This window comes from Hyla sarda, chromosome 8 (genome assembly GCF_029499605.1).
Source record: "Hyla sarda isolate aHylSar1 chromosome 8, aHylSar1.hap1, whole genome shotgun sequence".
NCBI lineage: Eukaryota > Metazoa > Chordata > Amphibia > Anura > Hylidae > Hyla > Hyla sarda.
The window spans coordinates 192,429,298-192,450,504 of record NC_079196.1 but is presented as its reverse complement, the minus strand read 5'-3'; the positions used below and the strand labels follow the sequence as shown (position 1 = coordinate 192,450,504).

The window sequence follows — 21,207 nt, the reverse complement described above, 5'->3', positions numbered from 1 at the left end:
TCATTGATTTAAAGCGCCCACTTTAAATCATTGTTCGGCGGTGGCTTCTGCAGGGCCAGAAACAGTTTATCAGGGTATACCCGCACGCAAACACGCACCCTCATTTTACCAAGGATATTTGTGGGGTTGGGGGGGAGGGGGGGGGATTAAAATGCACGGAATATCGCTATAAGTTATCGGCTATCGGCCTTAAAGTTCACAGGTTATCGGTATTGGCTCTAAAAAAAAATCAATATTGGTCGATCCCTAATATATATATATAATATATATTATGGATTGACCGATATTGATTTTTTAGGGCCGATACCGATAATCTGTGGCCTTTCAGGCCGATAGCAGATAACTTATACCGATATTCCGGTGACGTCGCGTTGGGGACGTCACTCGTCATTACGCAGCGCACAGCAATAGCGCAGGAGCCAGAAGGATCGCGGACCACCGGGAACAGGTAATTATAACACCGGGGATGTGGGGAAGCGATGGGGCAGCGGCGGCGGTGTGTGGGCAGAGGATGGGGGAGGCAATGGGGCAGCGGCGGCGATGGTCGTCCCTGGGGGGGTCATTATCAGCAAGGTAATTGCCGATAGATACCGATGATGTCCAAAATCGCGATAATTGGCCAAACCGATAATCGGTCGATCCCGAATATAATTATTATTATTATTTTTTTTTTATTATCTGAAAAGACAGGTTTTGTAAAGAATATTCAAAGTGTACCTCAAATGTTTGACTTTCACTATGAAAAATGACTATAGTGCATGATTCACCTCCGGATTCTATTTTCAATTACATGCGCCAGGGAGCAGGGAGAATGAGTGCTCGGTTCTAGTGGCAAATTAAAAAACTCAAACTTCGTTAATAAAAAAATAAAAAAATTATTGTGCACTGATTTTTTACAAAAGCCAATAAAACACTGGAGGGTACACTTTAAAAGAATGATGTTACAAACATGTACTTTCCAAGTTGTGAAAAAAAAAATCCCAATTTTGACACCTACCTGGTCTTCGCGCTCAAACCCTGGTGCTCTGGGATAGGTAGAGCCTGGTGAAGAGACACATGGAGTGGTAGATTCACAACACAAACCATTTGCTAATGATTTTGGCCTGCCTACGGACCCAACAGGCGAGAAGGAGCTACTGCTCCCTGAGCTGGAGGTAACAGTGGGGCTACTACAGCATGAAATCTGTAGAGGAAGAATATGAATACAGAAAACAAATAATGGATGTGCCTGAGATTTTTTGTCTCGTACATCATAATGAAAAAGAAAATTCTAATAAAATTGTCCCAGATTACTGCCCTATCAGTCGCATATAAGGGGTAAGGTACAATACAAATATAAAAAAATTAAATAATTTCCACCTTACAAAAGAGATCAGAATAAAAATAAAGCAAAGTAAGCCTATTTCATTGGCTTTAATAAATTGTAAAACATTTGCATTCTCTTTCTGGCTTGAATGAGTGATGTGGAGATATAAAGTTATTTATTATAAATAGTAACATTACATTGCAGGGATCAACAGCCAACTCCATTCAGTGCAAAGTCAGGAGCACTGCTGTGCACCGAAAAACAATGGGGACCATGGTGGCGATTCAGCTCTGCAGCCTATTTCTTATCAGGATCGGTGGGGTTCCCAGAGGTTGGACACTTACCTCTCATAAAGCATATCCTATAGAACACCCCTGTCACTGAATCCCTCTCTTCATGAGCAGTAGTAAGCAGTCCACAGGAGCAGCTGCACTGCCAGCACTACTTGCACTCTATTCTGCTGATGTTTATAGGGAAGCTAAAGGGAATTAATACCACCTACTATTGGTCTCTAGGTGATATATTCGGGAAATGCATATAAAACCACTTTTATATAGTTAAAGGGGTCCTCCAGAAATAGAAAAACTGAGCTAATTTAATCCAAAAACAGCATCACACATGTCATCAGCTTGTCTGTGGTATTACAACTTAGCTCCAATCACTTTATTGAAACAGATTCAATACCACACCCAACCTGAGGACATGGGTGGCGCAGCTTTAAAGAAGAAATGCATCTGGTTTTCTATTCCTGTAAAACCCTTTTAACCCCTTAACGACAACGGACGTAAATGTACATCATGGTGAAGTGGTACTTAACACACATTTACGCTCTAGACTGGTGTTCGAGTCATGCGCGGCAGGTCCCGGCTATCAGCAACCAGGGACCCGCCAGTAATGTCGGACATCAGCAATCATACGGATGTCTGCTATTACCCCCTCAGATACTGTGATCAATACAGATCACGGCATCTGCGGCAGTGCGGTACTTTAAATGAATGATCGGATCGCCCGCAGAGCTGCCGCGGGGATCCGATCATCCAGCATGGCGGCCGGAGGTCCCCTCACCTGCCTCCGGCCGTCTCCAGGAGTCTTCTGCTCAGGTCTGAGACTGAGCAGACCAGAGCAGAAGATGACCGATAACACTGATAAGTGCTATGCTCTATGAATAGCACTGAACAGTATTAGCAATCGCATGATTGCTATACATTAGTCCCCTATGGGAACTATTAAAGTGTAAAAAAAAGTTCACGTAAATCATCAGTTTTTCCCATTTTACCTCCAAAAAAAAGCGTAAAAAATAAACAAACATATTTGGTATCACCGCAAGCGTAAAAGTCTGATCAAAATATATTGTTAGTTATCCCATATGGGGAACGGCGTAAACGTAAAAAAAATTAAAATTCCTGCATTTGTCACATTTTATTCCCAAAAAAATGTATTAAAAATTAATAAAAATGTAAAACCTAAGCAAAAGTGGTACCGATAAAAACTACAGATCATGGCGCAAAAAATGAGCCCTCATATCGCCCCATATACAGAAACATTTGAAAGTTATAGGTGGTCAAAATAGGGCAATTTCAAACATACTAACGTTGTTAAAATAGTTTGAGATTTTTTTTAAGCTGTACAATTATAGAAAATCATATCATGGGTATAATTTTAATCGTATTAACCCACAGAATAAAGAACACATGTCATTTATACCATAAAGTGTACACCGTGAAAACAAAACCTTCCAAAATTTGCTAAATTGAGATTTTCTTTTCAATTTTCCCACATATAATATTTTTTGGGTTGCGTCATACATTTTATGGTAAAATGACTGATGTCATTACAAATTAAAATTGGTGACGCAAAAAACAAGCCCTCATATGGGTCTGTGGATGGAAATATAAAAAAAAAAAGAGTTATTCTTAGAAGGCGAGGAGGAAAATGCAAAAATAAATTGGCCTGGTCCTTAAGGCCAAAATGGGCCTGGCGCTTAAGGGGTTAAGTTTTTTCACGATGCAGATTCACAGATTTTTACAGATTTTGATATTGCGTGAAGTAAATGTATTGGCACTTCTCAAGTTCCTCCAGGCCTGGTATTGGCTTTCTTACTGGTGGTGCTCTCCGGAGTAGTCTAATAAAATCTTCCATAGTCAAAAGTCTGTGACACATCCCAACTTGAGATAAGTGTCAGGTAATGATATAGACAACAATTGTTTCACTATAAGCACAGGTTCACCTGGCCAGATGAAGGTATGGTTGCCTGTCCTTCCTCGGCCGGTGATAGGTTGAGCGGCAGTGTGATGTAACAGGCCCAGGTCCATTTCACAACACTGCCGCTCAGCCCATTACTGGCCAGGTGGGACATGGCTGCGGACAGAGATTAGCTGATGGCAGTGTGACATGTTCGGCACCAAAAGCTGGAAGACCAGGGCTGAAGGACGGGAGAGCGATACAATGAGCACTGGGGGAGCGCCGAAAGGTAAGTTGAAGTTCATTATTTTAGTTGTGGCAACATAAATACTTTTGCCAGAGTTCTCCATTAGGGTAGGGTCACACATAGCATATATGTTTCTGCTGCTGAAATTCCGATGTCCGCAGTCTATTGACTATTCTTTCTGCAGATTCAGCAAGGAAATGCATTGTAGTCTATATGAGAGCACATTTCTGAGCGGTCCTAGCATTCTGTCCACCGTGTGAACATAGCCTTAGGGTGTGTAAGCTATTCCTTACTTCAACATCTCAGCCACTGATTGGCCAAGCTGGCAACATTGCGTGCAGACCCAGAACACACTAAGTGCTGTGCAGCGGGATCAGCTCCAATAAAATGGTGGCAGCAGAGAGAAAAAAAAATTCTTGGGGGGCTAAGCACAATTCTAGATATAAAAAAGTTAATCCCAAGAATGCCCCTTTAAACCACCCTACACCACTGGGCATATCAAAAGAATACCACAAGAAAATAACCCAAAAACACTGCAGTGATATCAGCAAAAAATCTGCACCATAATGCTGCATATTTTCTGCGCAGATTGTCCCTGAATGTCTCTGCTTGGAAATTCAGTAGTGTGAACGTAGCCTTAAATTGTACATTATTCGCACGTCCTAGAGACATAAGAAAAGTTTTAAATCGGTTAGGTCTGAGTGTTCAGACCCCAATCAGTTGTTAGAATAGGAACAATTTAAGAGTGTGGATGGGATTTTTAAAACCTCCTCAACTTTGCTGTTAACTGCAAGGACCCACCCTAATGGGGGCCTACGGCAGTCTTTGCCGCTGATCTTTTGAACCATCTCCCCCAAAATTTTTAATACCTACATTTTCTCAGTTGAGGTGGTGCTTATCAGATGTGTTTTTTTGATACTACTAAGGTTATGGACACCTTTGCAAATATATTTTTTTTTCTGTAATTTCTTGCAGAATCTAAAAATTGTAAAAAATTTTACTTCTTGCTGCGAATTGTATGTATTATGTGGAATAAGATATTTGTGCAATTATTTTGATTTACTTATTTACATTTTTGTAAAGCAACTTTCATGATTTACAATACACGGCCACCTACTTGATTCTGTTCGGAATCAAGTGCAACAGTCAGCTGCCTGTCAGCCTGAAGTGTTACAGTCAATTATATCCCACTTATTAAGCATTGATCTGAGCTTAGTTACATGTTCACAAGAGAAGACTAAAAACGTGAGGAAGCCGGGTGTCGGGATTAGGACTGAAAACAACCGAGCTGTTTGCAATGTATCATAATACATGCAAGCTGCATAAAAAAAATTAAAAAAAAAAAAAAAATATATATATATATATATATATATATATATATATATATATATATATATAAATGAATAATATTTACAGAAATGCTTTATTCTGCATATTACAAACAATGCACAAAAAGTAAACCAAAAGATTTCTTTTTTTTTTTTTTCATAGTTGTTATATTGCATATACTGGTCCCTTCTATACGCCCATTTCATGGATCATTTTGTTTCTTGTGTGTTGCGTACTGTGGGCCTGCGAGCCCTTGTTCTATGTATGCTGTGATATTTCTTTAACCCCTTAAGGACCCAGCCATTTTACACCTCAGGACCCGGCCATTTTTTGCAATTCTGACCACTGTCACTTTAAACATTAATAACTCTGGAATGCTTTTAGTTATCATTCTGATTCCGAGATTGTTTTTTCGTGACATATTCTACTTTAACATAGTGGTAACATTTTGTGGTAACTTGCATCCTTTCTTGGTGAAAAATCCCAACATTTTATGAAAAATTTGAAAATTTTGCATTTTTTTAACTTTGAAGCTCTCTGCTTGTAAGGAAAATGGATATTCCAAATAATTTTTTTTTTATTCACATATACAATATGTCTATTTTATGTTTGCATCATAAAATTTACGTGTTTTTACTTTTGGAAGTCACCAGAGGGCTTCAAAGTTCAGCAGCAATTTTCCAATTTTTCACAAAATTTCCAAACTCACAATTTTTCATGGACCAGTTCAGGTTTGAAGTGGATTTGAAGGGTCTTCATATTAGAAATACCCCACAAATTACCCCATTATAAAAACTGCACCCCCCAGAGTATTCAAAATGACATTCAGTCCGCGTTTTAACCCTTTAGGTGTTTCACAGGAATAACAGCAAAGTGAAGGAGAAAATTCACAATCTCCATTTTTTACACTCGCATGTTCTTGTAGACCCAATTTTTGAATTTTTACAAGAGGAAAAAGGAGAAAATGTATACTTGTATTTGTAGCCCAATTTCTCTCGAGTAAGCACATACCTCATATGTCTATGTAAAGTGTTCGGCGGGCGCAGTAGAGGGCTCAGAAGGGAAGGAGCGACAAGGGGATTTTGGAGAGTACGTTTTTTTGAAATGGTTTTTGGGAGGCATGTTGCATTTAGGAAGCCCCTATGGTGCCAGAACAGCAAAAATCCCCCACATGGCATACCATTTTGGAAACTAGACCCCTTGAGGTACGTAACAAGGAATAAAGTGAGCCTTAATACCCCACAGGGGTTTCACGACTTTTGCATATGTAAAAAAATTAAAATAAAATTTCACTAAAATGTGTGTTTCCCCCCAAATTTCACATTTTTGCAAGGGTTAATAGCAGAAAATACCCCCCAAACATTGTAACCCCATCTCTTCTGAGTATGGAGGTATCCCATAAGTTGACCTGAGGTGTACTATGAGTGAACTACAATGCTCAGAAGAGAAGGAGTCATATTTGGCTTTTTGAGAGCAAATTTTGCTCGGGGGCATGTCGCATTTAGGAAGACCCTATGGTGCCAGGACAGCAAAAAAAAAACACATGGCATACCATTTTGGAAACTAGACCCCTTGTGGAACGTAACAAGGCATAAAATGAGCATTTACCCCCCACTGGTGTCTGTCAAATCTTTGGAACAGTGGGCTGTACAACATTTTTAATTTGCGCAGCCCACTGTTCCAAAGATCTGTCAGACACCTGTGGGGTGTAAATTCTCACTGCACCCCTCATTACATTCCGTGAGGGGTTTAGTTTCCGAAATGGGGTCACATGTGGGGTTTTGTTTTTTTTGCGTTTGTCAAAACCGCTGTAACAATCAGCCACCCCTGTGCAAATCACCTCAAATGTACATGGTGCACTCTCCCTTCTGAGCCTTGTTGTGCGCCCCCAGAGAAGTTTGCGCCCACATATGGGGTTTCTCCGTAGTCGGGAGAAATTGTGTTACAAATTTTGTGGGGCTTTTTTCCCCTTTACCTCTTGTCAAAATGAAAAGTATAGGGCAACACCAGCATGTTAGTGTAAAAAGTTTATTTTTTTTACACTAACATGCTGGTGTAGACCCCAACTTCACCTTTTCATAAGGGGTGAAAGGAGAAAAAGACCCCCAAGATTTGTAAGGCAATTTCTCCCGAGTACGACGATACCCCATATGTGGCCCTAAACTGTTGCCCTGAAATACGACAGGGCTCCAAAGTGAGAGCGCCATGTGCATTTGAGGCCTGAATTAGGGATTTGCATAGGGGTGGACATAGGGGTATTCTACGCCAGTGATTCCCAAACAGGGTGCCTCCAGCTGTTGTAAAACTCCCAGCATGCCTGGACAGTCAACGGCTGTCTGGCAATACTGGGAGTTGTTGTTTTGCAACAGCTGGAGGCTCCATTTTGGAAAGAGTGGCGTACCAGACGTTTTTCATTTTTATTGGGGAGGGAGGGGGGCTGTGTAGGGGTATGTGTATATGTAGTGTTTTTTACTTTTTATTTTATTTTGTGTTAGTGTAGTGTAGTGTTTTTAGGGTACAGTCACACGGGCGGGGGGATTACAGCGAGTTTGAGCTGCCGCGCAAAATTTGCTGCATCGCAAACTTGCAGCCCGATATTCACTGTAAGCCCCCTGCCCATGTGAATGTACCCTGTACATTCACAGGGGGGGACCTCCAGCTGTTGCAAAACTACAACTCCCAGCATGCCTGAGAATGTTTGGGAGTTGTGGTTTTGCAACAGCTGGAGGCACACGGGTTGGGAAACACTGAGTTAGGAAACAATGTTTCCCAACCAGTGTGACTCCAGCTGTTGCAAAACCACAACTCCCAAACATTCTCAGGCATGCTGGGAGTAGTAGTTCGGCAACATCTTTAGAGCCAGATGTTGCCGAACTACAACTCCCAGCATGCTTGGAGTTGTAGTTTTGCAACATCTGGAGGACTACAGTTTGCAGACCACTAATACAGTGGTTCCCAATCTGTGCCCTTCCAGATGTTGCAAAACTACAACTCCCAGTATGCCAAAACTGTCCAGGCATGCTGGGAGTTGTAGTTCTGCAACATCTGAAGGGCCAGATGTTACAGAACTACAACTCCCAGCATGCCTGGACAGTAAGGGCATGCTGAGGATGTGTAGTTTTGCAACATCTGGAAGGGCACAGTGGTCTCCAAACTGTGTACCTCCAGATGTTGCAAAACTGCAACTCCCAGCATGCCCAGACGCCAAGGGCTGTCTGGGCATGCTGGGAGTTGTAGTTTACAGGGTCCTATTACAGCAATGCATGTCGCTTTACGGCGACGTGCATTGCTGTAAAGGGCCCGACCGCGGCTGAAGATCTACTCACCTGTCGCCTCCGCCGCCGTCTTCATCGTCTGGATCCGGGTCTTCAGGGACGAGGTAAGTACCGGGGCCGGTCCCCAGCACTCCCCCGTCTGCGACAGCCGGGATCATGCGAAATTACCGGGCGGTCGGGTCCCAGAGACCCGATCAGCCCGGTATCGCCGCAGATCGCAAGGGCGATTTCCCTTGCGATTTGCGGCGATCGCCGACATGGGGGGCCTACATGGCCCCCCTCAGCGTTTGCCCTGGATGCCTGCTGAAGGATTTCAGCAGGCATCCAGTTCCGATCTCTGCCCGGCGAGCGGCAGAGACCGGAAAACGCCATGACGTATGCATACGTCATGGGTCCTTAAGACCCAGGGTGTGAAGACGTATGCATACGTCATGGGTCCTGAACAGGTTAATAAACTTTATGTTTGGAAAAAAAAAAAAAACACACCTGAAAGCAGATAAAAAGGGGAAAAAAATAAACCAAAACAAAAAGCTTTAAATATTATTAGTCACGATTAACCTAATCATCAAAAAACCCTTTATTAGGTCGAAGATTTTTTCCCCCAAAGTCTAGATTTCCACTTTTTTTGTTAGGACAATTTATGGTTTACAGAAAAAATGAATGGTGAATACAGAAATTAAGAAGAGAGAGAATACTGCAGGTTTAAAAAAATAAAAATAAAAAGATAAAGCCATAAGCAGATCCTGAAAACATAAACGGAATAAAAAATTGATTATATCGGTAAAATCCCTAAGAAAAAAAACCTGCAATAAAGGATTCATGGCTGTCACGCAGGACATATCAGGAGGCTGCTCAGAGAGGACGACACACAAACCTGCACCTTATATTAGATGAAAGAAAAATTGTAGAAATGAAAATGGTCACATGACTGACTTTTACATGGCCAGGTTCAGGTCTGTGTTAATTCAGAAATACTTTTACTTGGATATCCTGGAAAAAAAAAATAAACAAACATCTACCATCTTCTGCAAGATCTATCGACTAAAATGTATGTCATGTACCGTGGAAATCCACAACATCCAAAAATAAACTATTTCAAATAAATTAAAGGGTGAACAACTAATAGCATTTATACTTACATTTATGGTTTGTTCGTTGTGGTTCAGGAGGCTATTAGTACAACTTATAGTAGTGTTCCAGTCACCGGAGAGGCCTATACTGTCTGAAGAATAGAGAGACTGTGCTTGTTTTATATGACAGCTCGATTGCATCATCACATTCATAGCCTCTTCAGCAGAGGGAATTCCTACAAGAAGAAATCAATTCCATTGATGAATCCAAATCTCTTGTCACAAAGCCCAAGCATGCACAGGAATTCTGTAGCCAATACTTACGTTCAACATGTGCAAATGCACAAAAAGGTCCTCTTGGGCAATACCCAGTTTGCCTCACATCATTGCACTTTGTAGATTTGTAAATCTAAGAGGAAGATAATATTAAATGTAATACTTAAACACCAACTACTTTAGTGACATTCCATTATATTTAGATATGAAGGGGGAGATTTATCATTAGGTGTCTATTGTAGACACAGATCTACCCCTTTACACTGCTTGTCTAATTTACACTCTTGCTCAAGAGTTACTAAAGTTGTGCACGTCCTTAGATACATTTTGTGCAAATATAGAAAGGCCCCCCTCACTCTACCGTACACTTCACAGAGCTGGGGCATCTTCCCGCAGTACACTGCTCACATAGCTAGAAGTGCCGGAGCAGCAGTGTGCGCTGAACAAAACTCTGCACAATAGTAAAATCATAAATCTTTATAAAGTACACAGAGGGGGAGACTCTCAAAGAGTTTTGCACCCAAAAAAAAAAAAAAAAAAATTTTGGTGCAAAAAGTATCTTTGAGAGCTTTGTGCGGCGGTTTACACTGTTCATGTCAAAGTGGCCATGTCCAGGTATATTGTTTGCTTTACATGATATTTTCAAAAGGGATGAGAGTCCAGTTTACATCAAAAATTTCACACCAGCTTTTTGATGAGTCAGGCTGGGACTGTATCTTGATCTGTCCCTCTGCCCTTGGACTACTACTCCCATCATGGAACTGACTCCTAGATAAAGCCTATCCCGGCGAAACGTGTCAGAGGTGTGGTGTGGAGCTGGGGTGAGTCCTGTTTTCACTGTGTCTGCTGCTACATCTCTCTCACTTGCATTAATGTGCTCTATTCTGTCTCTCTAGCCTCAGTCCTCTGTATACAGTGATCCCTCAACTTACAATGGCCTCAACAACATACAATGGTCTTTCCTGGACCATTGTAAGTTGAAACCAGACTTAACATACAATGTACAGACAGTCCAGATCTGTGAAACTTGTCAATGGCCGGAACAACCGACCAATCAGATTGGGCAATTTACTGGTAAAACCCCTGTATTACTGAAGTTCATGCACTGACTGGTGTCTGTTAGCGCCCCTACAGTACACGGAGGTATTACATGTTCTGTACACTTTACCTGTACCAGGGTTACCTGCTCCTTTGGACACCAGGTGAGGGCGGCTCCATGTTACTTTTTTAGGACACTGCATGTACTGTACAGGACCCCAAAGAAGCTCCTGTCCTCTACATAGACCAGTGTTTCCCAAGCAGGGTGCCTCCAGCTGTTGCAAAACTACAACCCCCAGCATGCTCGGACAGCCTTTGGCTGTCCGGGCATGCTAGGAGTTGTAGTTTTGCAACAGCTGGAGGCTCCCTGCTTGGAAAACACTGACATAGACAGTGATTACAGCTCCCAGCAGATCTTTCTTACTTTTATATGTAAGGATTTGCTTCATCTATATTAGTTATCTACCTATTTTTCTTTAATTCTCACTTTTTTCCTATTTTTGGATGACATTTTGGTGGCTTCAGAACCAATTACCAGGTTTCCATAGAGTTATGGTCTCAACATACAATGGTTTCAACATACAATGGTCATCCCAGAACCAATTAATATTGTAACTTGAGGGACCACTGTATGTTTAACCATGGGAGCTTTTTTAGCCTTGAAATGATATGCTGTTTGCACTGTGGCACTTTATACATTTAACCCTTTGCTGGTATTTGCCTCTTACTATTCATGTATACACCATACATGCACAGTGGTGATCTATTCTTGTAGCATTCTATTCAGACACACAGTTCACTATGTGATCAGGACCTTCACCCCAGTATCCCTTTTTTTCCCATTATATTGTCCCTTTGTGTGATTCCTTATATGTACTTTTTTTAATGTTGCTTTTCATATCAATAAAGAATATTTTAATCTTTTCGAATTGTTTATTGTTTGGAGGTTTTTTCTTGTGCCTTCTGCACATACTGTAGGGGTCCATGATGGGAGTAGTACCGCAGCGCTGAGGGATGGCACTTGCACATCCCCCAGATGCAGGACTTTTAGGACTACTACTCCCATCATGGACAGACTCCGTTCATGATAGGAGTTATAGTCCAGGGGCTGAGAGGCCGATCGCACATGGTGCGATCTGCATTTATTAACTGTAAAAGCCGGCGGCACATGCGGCTACACTGCACTTCCCGTCAGCTCCTGTATACTGTAACACATTTTGTAATTCCCGCCCGGGAGATGGGAGCTCTGATTGGTGAAAAGCTATTCACCAATCAGAGCTCCTGTCTCCCGGCGGCGGGGATTATGAATTATGAGAGATGTATACAGGAGCCGGCGGCCAGCGCAGTGTAGCTGCACATTCTGACTGTTTTTACAGTTAAAAAATGTGGATCGCAGCGGGTCTCTGGAGAATGACCCAGTGCGATCTGCACCTCAGCTCCTGGACTACAACTCCCATCATGGGACCTAGTCTGTCCATCATGGGAGTAGTAGTCCTAAATTACCGCAGCCGGGGGATGTGCAAGCGCCATCCCTCAGCGCTGTGGTACTACAACTACTCCCATCATGGGACAGACTGTGCCATGATGGGAGTAGTAGTCCAGGGGCTGAAGGGCAGACGAGTCATTCTCCAGAGACCCGCTGCGATCCACATTTATTACCTGTAAAAGCTGGCGGAACACACGGCTCCGCCGGCTCCTGTATACACCACTTATAATTCAAAATCTCTGCCGCCGGGAGACAGGAGCTCTGATTGGTGAATAGCTTTTCACCAATCAGAGCTCCTGTCTCCCGGACGGGGATTATGAAATGTGAAACAGTATACAGGAGCCGGAGGGCAGCGCAGTGTTAATATAAATGCGGATCGCAGTGGGTACCTGTGCAATCTGCACCTCAGCCCTCGGACTACAACTTCCATCATGGGCAGAGTCTGTCAATGATGAGAGTAGTAGTCCTAACTGTCCCAAAGTAGTTAATATAACTCTCAGATGCTTTAGAACACTTTGGTACGTGTCCTCCGAGGTGGTGTATATTTGCAAAGAAAAAAGCATTTGCGCAAAAAAACATGCAGTTAATAAATTTGATTCTAAAGTAGAACGTGCTCTATGGTAAACTTCACTGTAGACATGGCTATAAAGAAATCAGATTTTGCGCAAAAAAAAGATGGGAAAAAACTCTATATACAATGAAAAATTCCCCCCGAAGAGTTTATTGGTCTATTTTATTTACTCAATGGCTAATTTTTTTATGGAATCTGTCACCAGATTTCTGCGGTCCTACCCAATGCCTCTTCACTTACCAGGCTCCTATTCAGTGCTGCTCATCCTATAATCCTCATTTACTCTACAGTTTATTGATGGGGGAGTGGGGGAAGGAATTATCTGTAAAGTGACAGAGATACAGAAAAGTAGCTGGAAGCGGTAGTAAATCTTTAATGTCTTCCATGCTGCTTCCTCTGCCAAGTGTTCTATATAGATAAAGGGGACCAGGATCCCCTCTTCTTTACATGCAGTGTATGGGAGACTACATAGCAGCTAGTCTCTATCGCAGTGTTTCCTAACCAGCCTTTGGCTGTCCAGGCATTCTGGGAGTTGTAGTTTTGCAACACCTAGAGGCACCCTGGTTGGGAAACACTGCTCTACCCACTAGCAAAGGGAGTATTTAGGGCAGTATAATATTGGTGACAGGGGCAGAGTAAGGTGCTATATTAGTTTTCTTCATTGTTGCCATAATCTCAGTTTATTCATCTATATCTACTTAGTAAACTCATGTCCTCCAGCAAACAAGTTGTCGATTGACAACATTCTATCAATACTATGCATAGACAGAAAACTGCCAATCATTGGGGGGCAGGCCAAAGCAGCAGCTCATTAATATAGCAGAATACTGAACATGCCCCATAGAACACTTTATAATGATGGCAATGATGAAGAAAACACTAGGAGACATGATATCTCCTAGACACTGCACACACCAAAGAGGGTATTCTGCTCCTTTATACCTATAGTACACCCTTCAGAAGTAGCCGCCGCAGCAGCATGATGGACATTATACTACAGTACTAAGCAGAGTAAGCTGAGAATCCAGCAGTGTTCAGCTGCTTCTTTGTATCTCCCAACCTTTGTCTGACTCTGCAGCTAATTCCTCCCCCTACTCCCTTTTCAATAAACTGCAGAGTTAAAAGAGGCACTCCAGTGGGAAAAAAAAAAAATAATAATTTTATATATATATATATATATATATATATATATATATATATATATGTGTGTGTGTTTTTAATGAACTGGCGCCAGAAAGTTAAACAGATTTGAAAATTACTTCTATTAAAAAATCTTTACCCTTCCAGTACTTATTAGCAGCTGTATGCTACACAGGAAATTCTGTTCTTTTTTAATTTCTTTTTTGTCTTGACCACAGTGCTCTCTGCTAACACCTGATGTCTGTATCAGGAACTGTCCAGAGCAGTTGAAAATCGCCATAGCAAACCTATCCTGCTCTGGACAGTTCCAGATACGGGCATCAGTTGTCAGCAGAAAGTACTGTGGACAACACAAAAAAGAAATTCAATAAAGAACAGAATTTCCTGTGTAGCATACAGCTGCTAAAAAGTACTGGAAGGGTAAAGATTTTTTAATAGAAGTAATTTACAAATCTGTTTAATTTTCTGGCACCAGTTGACTGGAGCACCCCTTTAATGATGAGTTTAGGATGGGCAGAGTAGAAAAGGAGCAGTTTTTTTCTCTGATATGATATATTACCACTTTTTTATATTCAGTTGTATTATTTATTTATGCAAAGTTTGTTGAAACAACAGTGACCATCTAAACCTTTATGAAGTTTCGGATGTGTTGCTAAAACTTCTTTTCAGAAGAGTAAGTTAGCAATGACTAAGGCTGCAAAGAGAGCGTCTCACCTCTGGATGGAACTGCTGTTCAGTGCGGGAATGGCAGTACTGACAACTGTCCCCACTTTCACACTTTGAAGGCTCTCCCCACTCATCCCCATGTTTCACGCTCGGGCACGGTGTGGATCTGAAAAAGTGCAATACTAATGAAAGAAAGAACCAGTGACTTTTAGGAAAGATCATGGTGAATATGTAAAGGACTACAAGGAATTCTGATCAACTCTGTATTTAACCCCAGAGACCTAGCTGTTTGGTGTGAAATTGATTTGTGTATGGATTTTTTACATGAGCTGGAGGTGCACGTTGTTTGGGCTGCACTAAACTAACCAGGGAAATATCCCATGGGAGGGTAGCGCCAATGTAGTGTTTTGGTGTTTGACTATGATGTGAAATAGTGATTAGTGCTGCATAGAGGACTCACCGGATCAGATATAACCACAGATAATTCAACAACATACACAAATGAGGATGCAGGGACTGACCTGTACTTGAATTTCCTTGGGTTGCGTCTCCTGTCCCTGCTATTATGGTAGTGAGGGCAGGCATATCCTTGGCGGCAGAGTCTGGGTGGCTTAGTACACTGCTCTGTTTTATAGCTGGCTAATACAAAATTTGTATCTATGGAGAAAAAAAAATAAAAGTGAATGTATAATATATTTTGGTATGTCAACAGTTATTAAAGGGGTACTCCGCTGCTCAGAGCCGGGAGATTGTGAAGTCAAAGCCCCGCCCCCTCAATGTAATTCTATAGGAGGGGGCGTACCAATAATATTACAGAAGCATAAGCCTTCTTTCCAGGCTCTGTGTCATGTGACTGAGACAGTCTAATAATGTAAGTCTGTGGGACCATCTCACTCACAGACAGGCAGAGAAAAGCATGACAGCTTCCCTAGGACATGTTATGTCAATAGGTATTTTGTACCAGGCACATGTAGTAGTAGTATTAATAATGATAACTAAATAAAACAACAAAATTATATACAGTGATCCCTCAACTTACAATGGCCTCAACATACAATAGTTTCAACATACAATGGTCTTTTCTGGACCATTGTAACTTGAAACCAGACTCAACATACAATGTACAGACAGTCCAAATCTGTGAAACGTGTCACAACTGGAGGAACTGACCAATCAGAATTGACATACAGGTAAATCACCTGTATTACTGAAGTGTATGCGCTGACTGGCTGTCTGGTAGCGCCCCCTACAGGACAGGGAGGAAATACATGTTCTGTACTACTCCTAACCTGTGCCAGGGTTAGCTGCTCCTTTGGACACCAAGTAAGGGCGGCTCCATTTGGGACACTGTGTGTACTGTACGGGACCCTGAAGAAGCTTCTGTCCTCTACATAAACCAGTGTTTGTCAACCAGGGTGCCTCCAGCTGTTGCAAAACTACAACTCCCAGCATGCCCGGACAGCCTTTGGCTGTCCGGGCATGCTGGGAGTTGTAGTTTTGCCACAGCTGGAGGCACTCTGGCTGGGAAACACTGACATAGATAGTGATTACAGCTCCCAGCAGATCTTTCTTACTTTTATATGTAAGGATTTGCTTTATCTGTATTAGTTATCTCCTTATTTTTCTTTAATCCTCACCTTTTCCTATTTTTGATGACATTTTGGTGGCTTCAGAACCAATTACCAGCTTTACATAGAGTTATGGTCTCAACATACAATGGTTTCAACATACAATGGTCCTCCTGGAACCGATTAATATTGTAACTTGAAGGACCACTGTATTATAGACACACACAGGATACATATATAAAAATCTATTTTGTCAGCTGATGGGAGTTGTAGTTTCGCAATAATTGAATTAATCTGTTGGGAAACACCATCTAAAAGAGTCTATATCCCTATTAGAAGTAGATAAACTATTCAATATGCAATCAGGCATTTATGATATATCATAGTGTCATAAAGGTGATTTGCAATGAATAAATAAGTCTTTAATGTCTCAATAATGTCATGTCCAAGTAACAATATATACAATGAACAGCAATTCTGAACTATACCACCAGGTGGCAGTTTAGGAAACTTGACCTATTAAGAGGTTAGCTTGACAGAATGAAGATGCTCAGCGCTACCTATATACTTTTTGGGGGGAGATTTATCAAAACCAGTGTAGGGGGAAGAGCGGTGCAGCTGCCCATAGCAACCAATAAGATTGCTTCTTTCATTTTTAAAGAGGCCTTTGAAAAAAAAAAAGAAGAAGTGATCTGATTGGTTGTTATGGGCAGCAGCACCACTCTTCCTCTACACTGGTTTTGATAAATCTCCCTATTTGTGTATTTTTTTTTTTATTCTACCACAAATCTATCTAGCTATGAGCCCTGCACTCACAGCTGTCAATCAAGGAAGTGTGTCCATGACATAGGTAATGACGCATGGACAAAGCAGGACTAGTATATGTCCGAGCAGGCGGGGGGGGGGGGGGGGGGGGCAGTTGTTTGTCTGGCTTATTCAGTATGAAATACTGAAAATCTTCTAATTAAAACAATTGCAAAACCTATTGGTTATATATGCTTTACAACATATCAAAAGTATTTGTATCTGACAGTGCCCATTTAATTGCTCAGAGCTGCCGAGACATTTTTACTTGCATTTTAGAAGCTACAATCAAATTTGACTGCGGTGTCTAAGGGGTTAAAGCCGGGCATCATCGTGATCGGTGATGTTTGGCATTACAGATGGGTCCTGGTGGCAGATAGCCGGTAGGACCAACCAGCTATGACCCGCACTAAGCTCCACAGTGTGTGTCATAGAAGGGGAGTGGGACACGGTCGTCCACAAGAGGTTAAAGGTCGAATTGCGGAAGGTAGAAGTGATTCTCGCGCCTACTGGTAGGTGGTGTAGCTTTGCCACTAAATAAGTACCTTTGCGCACAAAATAGCGGCTTTTGACAAAAGTTGCAAATGATAAATACGTGACCACTGCATGGTCAAAAAGAAAAAGTTCTATGGGTAGGCAAAAATAGTGAAACTGTCTATATCAAAAGACGCATAAAAGTCGCTAAATAAGCTGCTTGCGCCTGAACTGCGCCAAAACTGTAGATGTGTTTGACCATTGACTGCACTAAGGAATCATTCTGGAAACAAAAGCAGCTTTTCTATGCTGCTTCCCCATTCATTCTATGGAAAGAACAGGAACACATCAAGCCTCCAGATGTACCATGTATCTTCTGCTCTGCATGGGGTCAGGTCTCGGTTGTAGTCATCTGCACTTTACCATCTGAAAGTCTCTAATAGTTGACTAGGTTTGGAGAATTCACTGTGTAACCAGATCTAGCCTAGACTTCTGGACTGAAAGCATTAACCACATACATTCAGTGTACAGTAAATGGCCTCTCTTCAGTTCTTTTAGGTCATATGACTAGTTGTGAATATCTTCCAGTGTAGAATTCAGTTTACTGACTTAAGCAATACTCTGTAGTGTGGATGTTTATAGTGCAGCTTTTTTTTTTTTTTTTTAACACACTTATACCCTAAGACAGAGTTTCCAAACCAGGCTTCCTCCAGCTGTTGCAAAACTACAACTCCCAGCATGCCCGGACAGCCGGAGGCTGTCCGGGCAGGCTGGGAGTTGTAGTTTTGCAACAGCTGGAGGCACCCTGATTCAGAAACCCTGCCCTAAGATGTGCATGTACTATATTAGTACATAACAAAAAGGGATTGGTCTGTTGAGAAAACATCTTTAAAAGGGTACTCCAGAGGACCAACAAAAAAAAAATACTTCAAATCAACTGGTGCCAGAAAGTTATACAGATTTGTAAATTACTTCTATTAAAAAAATCTTACTCCTTCCAGTACTTCAGCTGCTGTATGCTCCAGAGGAAGTTGTGTAGTTCTTTACAGTCTGACCACCGTGCTCTCTGCTGCCACCTCTGTCTGTGTCAGGGACTGGCCAGAGAAGGAGCAAATCCCTATAGCAAACCTCTCCTGCTCTGGACAGTTCCTGGCAGCAGAGAGCACTGTGGTCCAACTGGAAAGAACTACACAACTTGGTATACAACCTGGTATAGGTACTGGAAGGATTAAGATCTTTCAATAGAAGTAATTTAAAAATCTGTATAACTTTCTGGGACCAGTTCATATGAAAACATTTTTCCCTTCAGAGTACCCCTTTAAAGATGTTCATAAAAGTAGAACCTGAGGAAGCTACCAATAGGTGGTGGAACGCGTGGAGCTGCTGTGTCCTCCCAGGGTGGTGAGGGGTCCTGTCCTATGTCTTGCATTTAGCTATTACATTCTCCTGGTCGCATAGGTGGTTTTAGCGGCGTTATCATTGGGGCATTTATCCCCTGTTGTTGTGCATTACGTATATTACAGCTTCTGCTATATATATATATATATATTTTTCTGCACCTTATATTTTGTACTGTATTACTGTGCAATATTGTCAATAGGTTTTGTGTACCAGGGGATTGATTTGTATATAGGACAGGTTTTTCCTTCAGGTTATCACCACCATTTTTCCCCCCCTGGGGGGCCTGGTGTTTTGAGGCTTATCTTTCCTCCACCTAGGATTGTATCTTTTTAAGTGTTTTTAACTGTGTGTTGTGTTTCCTAATAAAGGTTATATATTATTCATCATTATTTGGTTGTGCATTTGAATATAGTGATCAGATGTTTTCTACTGGAGGTTTAGTCATAAAAGTAGAACCAACTTATAGTCAAACAGAACATAACTTTCACATATATCTCATTACAATTACTGCAATAAAACGTCTGGAAGGTTCTGAGGAGGATGCCATCTGCTTACCTTGCCACCTAGGATCCTCTCCTAGAATTTTCTCTATCATTGCTTGGCTGGCTAGAACTCCTGGCTGCAGGTCAGGAATTCCTTCACTCCCAAGTTGCCCATTCTGTAAGGCTTCCTGCGCTTGGATTTCCCTGGATCACAAAAATAACATTTAGTCCTTATCTAGCCAGTCACCTACGGTGTATAAGACCAGTTGTGTTCTTTATGTTCTTTAAAAAGATGGCAAAATGTGATTCTCACCTACAAGACAAATAGCCAGTCACATTCATTACAGGGGTATTTCCATGTCATAAAGTGATGACATATAGGATATTTAATCACTTTATAATGGGTGCAAGTCCAACCTTTGGGACCCCCACCAACACCAATAATAAAAGGGCACTTTTTAGTGTTTTTCTATGTGCATCAGTGCTCCTGAATACTCAAATACTCAGGGAACTGCATTCAACCCTATTGACTTCAAAGAAGCTATGATACAGTCTCCACCACCGCTGGGTGGACCTGAGCTACAAGGGGCTGCAGCACTGAAGTCTCTTCATCCAGGGGTCTGATGGCTTTACCACCATTTAAATGAGAACTGCAGCATACATTTTTAAGTCCCCCTGTGCCAGAGCTGCAAAAACTTTAAAAACTAAAACTTTAACTCCCCTTCCTACGTTCCACAGTTGCGGATATAATCGTCATCCCGTTCCTCCAGTGCTGCTGCCTTCTGGCTTCTTAGGCTCGAAATGTCCCACTGCGGTCAGCGTATAGCCGGACACAGCGATGTCCCACCTCGGCCGGTGATAGGCTGAGCGCACTGTTATGTAAAGACCTCGGGCACCGCCTTCTCCCTGCTGCCCAGGCTCCTTACATGACCGTGCTCTCAGCCTATCACCGGCTGAGGCGGGACATCGCTGCGGCTGGCAATAGGCTTTCTGCACAAAGAAGCCAGCAGCACCATAGGAACAGGATGATGATATCTCCGCAACGTTGGAACGTAGGACTGCGAGTTAAAGTTTGTTTCGTTATGTTTTTGCAGCCCGGGCCCAAATGGACTTAAAAAATTTACGGCGCAGATCTCCTTTAGGGTCTATTCACATGTACTCTGCTCAGATTTGATGCGCAGGATTTCAAGTCATTCAGTTTACATTGAAATCTGCACAGAATACTGTACGTGTGAATAGACCCTTAAAGAGAGGCATGTCTAAAGTTTTGATTTTTCGGGGTCTGGGTATGCAGACCTCCAGTGATCACTAGATCGAGTCAATCCGTGGGGATCTAGACAATCCCATTATAGTCTATGGGATTTTTACATTATCCGTTTTAACCCATTATAGCCCATTATTAATAACGGATGTTATTTTTTGACTGAAGATAGTAACGGGAGAAATAGTGCATGCACTATTTCTTCCATTCATTCTCCTGTCACAAAATAACGTCCGTTATTAAAAATGGGCTATAATGGGTTAAAACGGTTAATGTAAAAATCCCATAGAATATAATGGGATTTTCTAACGGCCGTATGGGATTTTGTAACAGACGATTTTCAGGGTTTTCATAAAGGAACATCAAACGGATCTTTACAACGGATGAATTTTATAGGGTGAAAGCAGCCTAAAAATAATTAGAGTTAAGAATAATTTTTTTTTTTTTTTTTTTTAAGTAAGTAAAACATGACGGAAACTATACAAATCTGGTATTGTTCTAATCAGGCGGCCTAAAGTATCAAAATAATATGTTATCTCAACCACAAGGTAAATGGCGTAGAAAAGAAAACCACCAAATTTGCTAAATTATCTTTTACCATTTCAATTTCACTTCACCAATTTTTTTGTTTT

The 21,207-nt window shown here is 41.7% G+C and overlaps 1 protein-coding gene across 13 annotated transcripts in view; it reads right to left on the bottom strand.

Moving 5' to 3' along the window:
- Positions 1 to 21,207, bottom strand: part of UNKL (unk like zinc finger) — a 109,120-nt gene that overhangs the window by 55,078 nt on the left and 32,835 nt on the right. For all 13 annotated transcript variants that reach the window (XR_008847384.1, XR_008847383.1, XR_008847382.1 and 10 more), the window contains 5 exons: positions 19,388 to 19,518; positions 15,107 to 15,242; positions 14,634 to 14,751; positions 9,733 to 9,817; positions 9,478 to 9,644 (listed from right to left, as the gene is read on the bottom strand). Coding sequence is in view for 6 of the 13 variants with exons in the window: in XM_056537159.1 (XP_056393134.1) it covers positions 9,478 to 9,644; positions 9,733 to 9,817; positions 14,634 to 14,751; positions 15,107 to 15,242; positions 19,388 to 19,518 (637 nt within the window). In the remaining 7 variants the exon portion in view is untranslated. The remainder of the gene's footprint in view (positions 1 to 9,477; positions 9,645 to 9,732; positions 9,818 to 14,633; positions 14,752 to 15,106; positions 15,243 to 19,387; positions 19,519 to 21,207) is intronic.